Source organism: Lytechinus pictus, chromosome 15 (assembly GCF_037042905.1).
Source record: "Lytechinus pictus isolate F3 Inbred chromosome 15, Lp3.0, whole genome shotgun sequence".
In the NCBI taxonomy this organism is placed as follows: Eukaryota; Metazoa; Echinodermata; class Echinoidea; order Temnopleuroida; family Toxopneustidae; genus Lytechinus; species Lytechinus pictus.
In genome coordinates, this window is record NC_087259.1 from 22,749,500 (window position 1) to 22,761,561 (window position 12,062).

The window sequence follows — 12,062 nt, forward strand, 5'->3', positions numbered from 1 at the left end:
TATTTGTTTAATATATTTGAATGCAAATGCCTAGCTGCGTGCGGTATAAAAGGTGTGGCCGCATTGGTCAGATCATGCGAAGAAGACGCGCACTACTGCGTATTGACAAATAAGATTGCGCGTTGCATATCGTATACGCGTCGGCATACTATCTTTGCGAAATACCACCCTGGAGTTCAATTAAAGAGAAAAAAGACTTTACCTATAAGTCGGTTTACCCCCTGAACACATATGAATATAAATAAAGTACAAATTCGATAGTCGATTTGAGGGTGTGAGGGTGTACTTTAATCATGTTATATGAATAATATGCATACATGTATACATGGATAATGACAGAATATACAACACATTCAAAATCGTTTAGGCCTCTATTATGCAAGAAAAGACCATACAATATTCATGTTCAAGTAAAAAGACTGAAGTTTATTCAAATATTCCTTTGTATATATAATCTTTTTTAAAGCTAATATACCTATAAACAATTATATGTTTAATATCGATCACAATTATCAACGATCATGATCATTAAAAATTATTAAAAGTTGTCTACACGTTCTCCATAAAAATAAAAATATATTGTATATGAAGTTTATTCTTATCTGCGATTTTACATGTTATGAGCAAATAAGTCGTGATGCAAACTTTGCCTAAATCAAAACACTGATTAAATCCAATATGATGATTCATCCAGTATTCTTGAAATATAAGTCAGTTATGAAAGTGGTGAAAATTGTAAACACAAGAGTCCGTGGTCGCGACATTCCACCAGGTTACGGCTGGTGCCATAGGATCGGAATATCGCGTCCATTCGATGCTGCAACTTATTCTAATTATGAGGGAGACATATCATATGCATATATATGAAAATATGAAACAATTATGATTTCATATAATAACATAAGAAAAATGAAAATAGGGGTATGACATCATCAGCCCACCTAATACAATGAATATTCATGACGACGTGCATGTAACAGTTTTCACAAAATATTGCTAAACTTAACTTTAAAATCCAATAACTTCGTTACTTGTAATAAGATTTTGATGAAATTGTCAGCATTTGCTCGGTGAATTCTACTCTATTTATCTAAATATATATTTTTCAGCACGGAGTAGGCTTACCCCTTTAAAGCGTTAATGATAACAAAATATACTGTGAATGCAAAATGTTTGAACACAGGTCATCATAGTTAGTCTACAACACATACCGTATGCACATTTTAAAAAAGTATCATAATTCGTGTACCTCTAAATAGAAAGCTATACAATTATGGCAGTGCTAATAATATGCTGCCATGATCGCATGATGCCAGAACAATCACAAAACAGGTTACATTCGTTATTCCGAAGGTTCGTAATTCCGAAGGTTCAGTATTTCTTCTTATTGTTATTCCTTATTTCGTTTCCGGACTAACGTTTCGTTTCCTTCTAATTCTTATGCATTATTCCGATTGATATTGTACTTTAAATTTGACTATGTATTGGTAGTTTGATTTTGTTGTGCTTTGTGAACAGAAAATTAATAAATCTAAATCTAGAACCTTCGAAATAACGAACCTTATTTCGTTTTCGGACTAACGAACCTTCGGAATAACGAACCCTTGGAATATAACGAACCTTCGGACTAATGCCACAAATGTTAGGATTAGCGAGCCCTTTTTCGTTTTCGGATTTAACGAACATCGATGTATAGGGAATTTACGTGAATTGAAATGGATTGAGTTCATTAATAGAACAACACTGGCTTTCGCCAATGTTTTGTCCAAAACAAAAATACAAAGTAATACAAAACAAATATTTAATTTAAGGAATATAAGTAGATAGACAAAAACATAACAACGGTATTTCGTCAAAAATTTCGTGTTTCGGAATAACGAACCTTCGGAATTACGAAGTGTAACCCACAGAACCACACCTTCATCGGTTCAATAAAAGTATACTACCGAGGTAGTTTAACGTTGGTCACGACAGCATAAATCGTTGAAAAAAAATCACTTCTGAGAACTCTTTATTTTAGATTGTTTTTTACAGAAAAAATTATTTGATATAAGCAAAACATATACAGATAGTGATTTGGTCATTAAGTGTCCTAATGAATGTATTATAATTGGGAGATAATTTTATAGAATGAGGTAAAGAATTAAATTGCGAGGCCCCACGGTATGAAAACATTCGACGACACGATTCAGTACGTGGCTTTGGTAAAGATAAGTTTCCACTTGAGCGTAAGGAATAGTTGTAATAAATAGTATTAAAATAATCTTTTAAGTAAGGGGCACTGAGATCATGAATGATTTTGAAAACCATGGAGTTTATATGTTTTTGTCGACGACATTCCAAAGATTCCCAATTTAATATTTGGTGAATATTACAGTTCGATATATGTTTGAATGGACTTATCCCAAGTATTATTCTTCCAGCTCTGTTTTGCAACTTTTGCAATTGTGTAACACATTTTTTGTTACTAGAATCGTACACTACATCAGCATAGTCAAAAATAGGAAGAATAATTGATTGGTAGATACATTTCAAGCTATCCTCATTAAAACTGTGTCGAAGACGGCCCAAAAAACTTACGAGTTTGCTTACCTTTTCAGTCAAGTATTCAATATGTTTGTCCCATTTTAACTGCTGATCAATAACCACTCCAAGATATTTAGCACTTTCTTTCGGTTGAATTAACTTTCCCTGTATACTTATTTGAAGTGGGGAACACTTATTTAACATAGTGCGGGATCCAATCAACAAACATTCTGTTTTATTAAAGTTTAAACTCAACTTATTAGAACACATCCATTTATAAATATGGTTTAACTGTGTGTTCAGTATATTTTCGATATTTCTTACATTTTTATAGGAAAAATCATCTGCGTAAAGATGGATAGTACATCGATCGACATTTTCTATGATGTCGTTAATATATATAATAAAGAGCAGTGGCCCTAAGATTGAGCCCTGAGGCACACCGTATTGTATATCTATTAAGTCAGAGACAGTAGAATTTATACAAGTACATATCCTCAAAAATCTTAGGTTCCAGTATCAATCAAATCATCCAGAGTATATAAAAATGTGTATTTGAAGTTATAAATCAAATAAGATCAGCAAATCTAACAAATGAGATGGTATAAATGATCCAAAAAGTGACTTTTGCCGGAGCACCAAACATTGCGCTGTTCAACATTCGAAACATTCCGATCGCATTCAATATGCGATATATATATATTCAATATATATATATATATTCAATATATATCGTTACCAATCAATCGTAACTCTATGAAAATCCATTAGTGTCAAAAATTTTTCCAAAGGAAATGTGCACAATGTCCTTTGTAAACAAGAAGAAACACACTGAATTTTCAAGACAACGATGAACATGATGAATGCATGAATATACATCATAGCTAGAAAATATTTTGAACACACATGCATAAATAGATGTTGACATTGTTGGCCGTCCATAGTTGCGATTGATCGGATCAATTGCAACTCTTTGTAAGACAGGGCACTGAGCTTCTTGTTACCAGTATCTAGGATACGTTGTTATAATAATGAAGCAAAAAATCGTGCCCGAAAATCATTATCTAGTGCTTAAATAAAAGTGATATTTAAAGTGATCGGAAACACCATCATAATTTCATCACACACACAAACATCATGAACATGCGTTTTATTCATCTTCTCAATATATATGTATCTTTCCAATCACACAATTATACCTAGAAAGTGTCTACACGATTTCTGTTCTTCAAGTGTTTTTTCCATCTGCATGCATTTGAACAATATCAAATACAACATTAATCATTACATTTAGTGCAGTATTTAAAAGAACAAAAATAGGACCTTTGCAATTTTCGCTTGTGTCTTTGAAACTTTGATTTTTAACGTAGAATCACAGTATGATTCTGGTATATAATTATATCTAGATTGTCACTACAATAGGCTAGATTTAGTTCATAGTTCATTTTTTGCTTGGCCTACTTGCAGTTGGTCTATTTTGTTTTCTACACGTACCGACTTGGTCCAACAATAATTTAGACTAACGCAAAGATGCTTCAATTTCCATCTAAGGCTACTAATTATTTTGCATTTTGTCAATAACAATTTGGTTCTCAAACAGTAAGCTAACATCTAAGTGGTCTTTGACAGAGTGGATATCGTAAACAAAATAAAGGTATTAGGGCTATTATTATATGGCAATTAGTCAAATGGCTAGTATACGAACTGGTTGTAGACCAACTAGGATTAGACTATGTGGGACAAGATCGAACGGAAACATAACCGTATGTAGCCCTCTTGGAAATTAACTAATTCACCGTAGACACTTTGAAAAAAGGGTGTTATCCAGAGATTCCTTAGCCGTTTTGCGAAATCTGTCGTTTGCTGCAATATAGACGAAGAGGTTGGCAATATGAATTACTTCCCGTAGACGGATGAAGAATGTCAATGTTCCTACTACCAGTTGTGGTCGAGCAGTTGTCCGGATTAAGTCCGAGAATTGGCGTCCGAAGATGATGCTCATAATGTAAGGCATCCAGGCAAGATAGATAATCAGTGTCAGAATCATGATCATCTTAGTTGCCTTGATGTGGTTAGTTGGTTTCACTGCCTGAGCTGGACGCCGCTCAGCCAAGATGGCATCTGTAATCTGTTCGGGCTTGTCTCGTAATTGTCCAGAGACAGTTGGGATATCCTTGGAGGCAGCCGCACATGGATCCCTGATGGTAGTTACTCCAGTCTCGATGCTACATTCAAACTCATCGCTAGATCGTGTTCCAATTGTGACTTGTGGTGTATTCTTAGATGGCACTTTCGGCTTCTCTGACCACGCTTCAGTCACTGTTTTCTTGACACCCTTCGGCGATACTAAATGGTGAATGCGCCGGGAACGAGATTTTCTCAAAAACCACAGAATCCTAGCATAAAGAGAAGTGACAGTGGTGAGGCAAACAGCGAAGATGCCAACGACAATCCCCCGGTAAATCCAGAGCCCTTGTGACTGTATTCCCCCGAAAGGCAAACAAAACTGATCGTCTTCGTACTTTGCATGGACCAATACAGCAGTATGCGTCAAGAAAGCTAAGATTAAGCACAAGATATAGACCGTTCCAACGATCCAAAGATTTCGGGACTCTTTGACACTATTGCATAAAACGATACGATATCGAAATACCGCTAGGGCTACAGTCACAAAGAGAGCCGAGAGGCAAGCAAGTCGACTCATGAAAATTACGTACTTACACATCCAGTCGTTACTTGTTACTAATCGAAAGCCAATATTTAACGGTGACGTCACACAAGCTGTAAAATTGATCGCAGCTAACCCCAAGAGCAGGAGATCTGTTGACGTGAACCCACCGAGGGCGCCCTTTTGACCTGCCCTCCTACGTTTCATCGACATCTTGTAAAAGACCCATATCAGAAACCCGTTTGCTGGGACGCCAATAAAGAACATGGAGCCATAGATGACCAAGATCGCCACCAGGACAGACATCTTACTATTTTGACTGGTCTGGGGATAAATTTTAAAGAGGGACAACAAAATGATGTCACACATGTATAAACGCTATACGTTATGAATTTAATCATGTCTACAAAAACCAAAGAGATCTTATTTGAAACACACACACACACCCTGTGCGTCCCAGAAAAAAAGTAAATCGCAATTCAATGTATTTTTTGCCATCACATTCAAAGTCGTAAATTTGCTTCGGAGACATAAGTCAATGAACAGATTTGCTTTCCCTCTTTCATTCGAAGCCCATCTTAACGTTCATCATCACATGACTGTCTTTTGAGTTAGAACAATAGAAATTGGTGATACCAAATTTCGCATTTGCACAAGCAAACTACGATTTTGAGTGAGTTATTCTGGCTTGGCCCCGCTCTGTGTCGTATCGAATGGTTATTTGAGTGTGCGAGCCCTTTGGATAGTGTCACTCTGAAGCCATGTGCGAAGTTTCATGAGAAAATTGTTGGCAGAAGTAACAAAAACCGTCTATGAAACAAATCCTTATTTCACTTTTGTTAAAATTTTGACTTCCTCTCTCATAGACATTGTGTACACTATGGGTGCATATTTTTAAGAATAAGTAACCCCTCTTCAATATGGTGGAACCTTTTTCAAAGCTATCTTTAGCGCTATCATTTGGCAGTAATGTTTATCAACCTATGGGCAGAATTCTACACAAAAAATGAAATCGATTTGTTTGTTTATGGATGAGTGAGCACGCCTCAAAGGGGAAAAGGGGCATTTTTAATGTCACAGACTCATTTTGAGGGGTTAAAAAGTGAATAATGGGGGCAAATACATGCGTATAGGGAATCTACTTTTCTCAAGAGTGAGAATCATAAAATACATTTAACTGTGATGTATGAGTAAAAATATTGTCTTAAACATGATTTCTAAATAAATACATCACCTATTGGTCATGGGGGTAATAAATGCTGAACTTTGAAATTCAAAATGCCTGTCATAAGTCCTAAAAGTATTATGTACATAGTAATTTGGGACATATAATTTTGACAGAATTTGACTTTGCTTGACTATAAGTATTGCATATGATTGTGATGTAAGAGTGAAATATTGTCTAAAACCATTGTTCCTAACGAGGTATATCATATCTGATGCATGCTGCATTCTGAAGTGGAAAATGGCCGCCCATGGCCCTTATTGTATATGTACAATTTGAAAGAGGACAGATAATTTTCACAAATGGGCATATGGCGGCCATTTTGAATTTTAAAATATAACACCTATCACCTTAATTTTAGATGATATGATATAGTTCGTTAGTAATCATGTTTTCAGACAATATTTCACTCATACAACACCATTTACTTAAGCAAAGCCAAAATCTGTTTGGGGACAAAATCTTTTGTCCCCATTCACATTGTACATAATACTGTTGGGGCCTGTAGCGGCCATTTTGACTTTCAAAATACAGTATTTATCACCTACCTTGCAGAAGAACTGATATATCTTATTAGAAATTATGCTTTCAGATAATATTTTACTGATAGATCACAATTATAGGCATTTATGGTGGTCACTCGTGTGAAAATGTATTTCCTAGTTCGCATTGTACATAATACAATCAATGTCTAAGGCGGCCATTTTGAAAGTCAAAATACAGTATTATACACAAACTTTAAACCTGAATGATAAATTTCATTAAAAGTTATGTTTTCAGACAGTATCCCATTTATTCATCACAAATAAATGAATTTCAGTGCTCACTCTTGTGATTTCTTTGGTCCTCTTTATTATTGTACATAATACTGTTAGGGCCTTTAGCGGCCATTTTGAATATCAAAATATAGCATTTATCACATACATGGCATATTAAATAATATATTTTGTGTTTTTAGTCAGTATTCCACTCGTTTCTCTTAATAATATGCATCTTAGTGCTTACTATTGCGATTTTTGTTGGCCCCCATGCCATTAAAAAAAATACTATTTGGGCCAGTGGCAGCTATTTTGAATATTAAATACAACAATTTTCCCATAAATGAATCAATAAATGATATATCATGTTAGCATTGATGATTTTCATATATAACTTCGTCCATAGATCACAATTACTTGCAGTTTAGTGATAATTTTTGTGAAAAATTAATTTTCCCTATGCATATTGTACATAATAGGGTATACAGAGGTCTGTGGCGGCCATTTTGAATATCAAGAAATAAATACTTTGTCAAAAAAAAAAATTCGGATAGTTTTTCACTCCTGCAACACAATTACGTACATTTTATTGCCAATTTGCTGGCAATTTTATGATTTTCATGGGTAATATGCATATTTTGGCGGCCATATTAAATTTTGCCAATTTGCGGAAAATGCTCAAGGTTGCACGAGTGGCATCATTCAGATTTGTAATCAGCACCCTCGCATTGACAAAAATCCATCAAAATATATTGTATATATGAAAAATCAAGGTTATGCCTCTTCTATCCTGGACTATTATTCAGATGACAATCACCATGATTATCGTGAATTCGCGGCCGCTATCCATCTCTTCATAATTATATCCATGTTATCACTCACTTTTCCAAGAAACTAGTGTGTGGGTATGTGTTTTATATACATAAATATATATATATATGTGTGTGTGTGTGTGTGTGTGTGTGTGTGTGGGTGGGTGTGGGTGTGTGTGTGTGTGTGTGGGAGGGTGTGTGTGTGAGAAGGAGGGTGTGTGTGAGGGTGTATGTGTGTGTGTGAGGGTGATGATGTGGGTGTGTGTGAAAGAAATGAATCAAGAGAATAATGGTAGGTGTAGCGTTAAATCAAGGTTCCCCAGATCTATCTGCCCTTTTGGAAAAATTGGTGATGCCGAAAAATTGTCTCTGCCGGGAATCGAACTCGGGCCCCCAGCTTGAAACGCCGCCGGTGCCTTAACCACTATACCACAGAGACGGGTTAGTGCTTGGGGAGACCCCGATCCGATTGACCGTCAGATGAGCAGATTTTCGACCAAGTTTATTTTCCTTTGTCGGGTTTAATGACAAGCCGCCATGCCCCGGCTGGATCAAAGCTATTGCTTAGATACAGTACATGTATAGGAAAAATTCTACAACTGTGAGAAATTATACATGTACAACAGCTTTTGTGAAAGAAAATAATGAATGAAGAGAACAATGGTAGACGTACATGTAGCTTTAAATCAAGGTTCCCATAGCTATCTGCCTTTTTGGAAAAATTGGTGATGCCGAAAAAATGTCTCACCGGACAAAGGAAAATAAAATTGGTCGAAAATCTGCTCATCTGACGGTCAATCGGATCTGGGTCGCCCTAAGCACTAACCCGTCTCTGTGGTCTAGTGGTTAAGGCACCGGCGTTTCAAGCTGGGGGCGCGGGTTCGATTCCCGGCAGAGACAATTTTTCGGCATCACCAATTTTTCCAATAGGGCAGATAGCTCTGGGGAACCATGATTTAAAGCTACACCTACCATTGTTCTCGATTCATTTCTTTCACACACACACACACACACATATATATATATATATATATATATATATATATATAACACATACCCACACGCTAGCTTCTTGGAAAGGTGAGTGATAACATGGATATAATGAAGAGATGGATTGCGGCCGTGAATTCACGAACAAGTGACTGTAATCATGGTTATTGTCATCTGAATAACATTATATTCATATTACTTGCGCAGAAGATAATATATAAATTAAAGTGGTACTCAAGGCTGAAAATGATATTTGAACAGATAATGGAAAATCAGACAAACAATGTAAATTTGATGAAAATCGGAGTCGGACAAAGAATACCAAAGCTATGACATTTCAAAGATTTGCATTATTTTGGTGAACTGTATAGTTTCATGTATGTCTTCATGAATATCAATGAGCAAATTGATGTTGTCATATCCCTAATTATTGTCCAATAATTCTTGTGTATTTTTAAAATATTGAGTTTATTTAAATTTTGTCCTCCAGGAATTCAGAAAAAATTGGATTGATAACTCAATATATATATATATATATATATATATATTGTAAAGAAATGGATGAAGAGAACAAGGAATACAATACTTTACAATATTTAAATAAAAGAGTTGCCAAAGCTGTTGTACATGTATAACTTTACACATATATATATATATATATATATATACATAAAACACATACCCACACACTTGTTTCTTGGAAAAGTGAGTGATAACATGAATATAATTATATGCTTCGGTGATTTTTTTTTCATGCAGAAACGAATTTTTATAAGAATTATACAATTTATCCATGCCTTTGCATGCATTGGGGAAAATGCAAAAGCAAAATAAATTACACCGATAAGTCTTGAATCAGAATGATGGATACGATTCAAGATGAAAATTTAAAATTGTTAATTATTAGGTTTGATTTCATTGGAGTAGTCACAAATGGATATCTCTTTTTGGAAGATCACACACATTTTCTTTAAAGGACTTAAAATAGTTATAAGATATACTTACCCGTTGGTTGCACTGTTTTGATTTTGGCTTCAGTGTTGATATAACTTGGAAGTTTTATAGGTGATGCAATTGAATAAAAGAAGTCGTTATTTACGTTTCAGAAGAACATATTCTGAAGACGACTCCCGACGACTTTATGTTGATTGCTTGGCAATATAGATCGTGATTCTGATCTATTTAGTGATTTCGTTCGGAATGATAGCATCTCAATCGACCGACCGATACATTATTTAAAATAAGGAGTCACCGTGACTTTGATTCTGCACGCGACGCAACACGTATAGATGAAGTATTTCCGACTTTCTGATTGGTAGTATTTATACAACAAGGACACAATGTAATGAATATTCATCATTTCGGAATAGATTTGTCTCCGTAATTGGTGCATACCTATTACCTCCATGCTTTGTGAAAATCATCTGCGCTGGAGGACAGCTTCTTCAGACGGGGATATGGATCTTCTGACAAAACAAACGCGATATACATTATTGTAAGCGACCGAGCTTGTCATTAGGGTGCTTTTGCATTTTGAAAAATAAAATTGAAGATTTTTTTCATACTTTTGGTGAATTTTATGAAAATTTTCATCAAAAAATGTAAATATTCTAAATTTTTGTGTGTGTGTGGGGGGGGGGGGGTTACTGCCCCCACCCCCGGTGCAAACGACCATGGACTAAATACTCAAACAACAATAAAATTTAATAGCCTTTGTTTAGCGGCAGACCGGATAATAATGATTTTATTTTATTTTATTTCAGCATTTTTCCAACAGAAATTATTAACATACATAGTGTACAACATAAAAAAAAATAGTGATACATTTCTTTTTACAAAAATAAATACAAATAGTAATTCATTGGCATGAAATGTATATAGATAGTATTAGTCGGGTTTCCATCCGTACGGATTTGCCTCCCAGCATGAAAAGAGAAAGAGGAAGATTGGCAGCAATTGCATACAACATTCGTAAGAACAATAACCTGGCAACCAGGATCAAAGTCACTGGAACCATGGACCTATTCGTAATAGGTCCATGCTGGAACCACGATTTTGCTACAAACATGCAAACCTGTAAAGAATGGAGGCACGCCAGATCGTTGGGCTAGTTGGTCCGAGTAATCTTCATCCAAGAGCACCCATGTAATATATTTGATTTTGTTTATACATCATAGTCATATCTTATTAACTTATAAATTTGGATGTGAGTAAACTACAATTTTTTAACATGATCATTCGCAAAATTTTGACTTTTTATATGTAGTAAATTGCATACCACGGTTCAATTTATACATCTTGACATGATTATGCCCAGTGAAAAAAATGTGTCCGTATGAGAAACAGGTTCTATACTTCTGGAGTTTACTCAACATTTCGCATTTGTTGATACCAGATTTAAGTGAATATTACAGTAAATGTATACCAGGCACTTACCTGTATATGCTGATGGTAATAGTAACCAGATAGCATTCTCATTTTCTTTTAAATATCAATCAAAACTTACATCTCCATTTAAAGCATAATAATTTTTTCTCTGGGGCCTATTAATTTACACACAAAAAAAAAATTATAGTAAAATATATGTGCATTGAAAAAATTTGACTTTTTTGCTAAAATTTACGGGAATTCTAAGTATTGAACATCCTTAACTTGACTAACTCCTGGCGGTGCTTGTATTCATATAGCATTCTCATTTTCCTTTAAATTTAAGTAAATTTAAGTAAAAATAACCATTGTAAAGAGGTGAATGATTTTGTAAGATCTAACTTAGAATTTTAACATAGGCCGTAGAGGAGACAACATTTACTTATTTTGCTCTTCATGAAAGCATGTATGCTTAATATACAATGGGAGAGAAAGTATAGTACTATGACTGTATGAGCTTTTTTTTAAGATAGTAGAAGAAAATTTTCATCTAGATCTTTTTTATAAACCCCTCTGAATTAAGATTCAAAACTTCAACTGAGTAAAATTTGGACATGCTTAGTGCCGGTTGAAACTTGGAATTGTTTTTTCACCCTCGTGGTTTTAATTTTTCAAAATAATACTCTATGGGCATGATGGGTTCACAATCCAATAAA

General features: G+C 34.8%; 1 protein-coding gene and 1 non-coding gene across 2 annotated transcripts; one reads left to right on the plus strand and one right to left on the minus strand.

The window, feature by feature from the left end:
* Positions 1-3,663: 3,663 nt before the first annotated feature.
* On the minus strand, positions 3,664-10,101 carry LOC135156755 (uncharacterized). Its single transcript, XM_064109964.1, has 2 exons — positions 9,985-10,101; positions 3,664-5,518 (listed from the first exon to the last, which is right to left on the minus strand). Exon 2 carries the CDS (start codon positions 5,498-5,500, stop codon positions 4,319-4,321), a length of 1,182 nt encoding a protein of 393 aa, XP_063966034.1. The 5' UTR covers positions 5,501-5,518; positions 9,985-10,101; the 3' UTR covers positions 3,664-4,318.
* TRNAE-UUC (transfer RNA glutamic acid (anticodon UUC)) lies at positions 8,818-8,889 on the plus strand. Its single transcript has one exon. It is a non-coding gene; the product is annotated as a tRNA-Glu (tRNA).
* Positions 10,102-12,062: the final 1,961 nt, after the last annotated feature.

Coding starts and splice junctions, on each gene's coding strand:
- LOC135156755 (XM_064109964.1), bottom strand. CDS start 5,500: ATGTCTGTCCTGGTGGCGATCTTGGTCATCTATGGCTCCATGTTCTTT.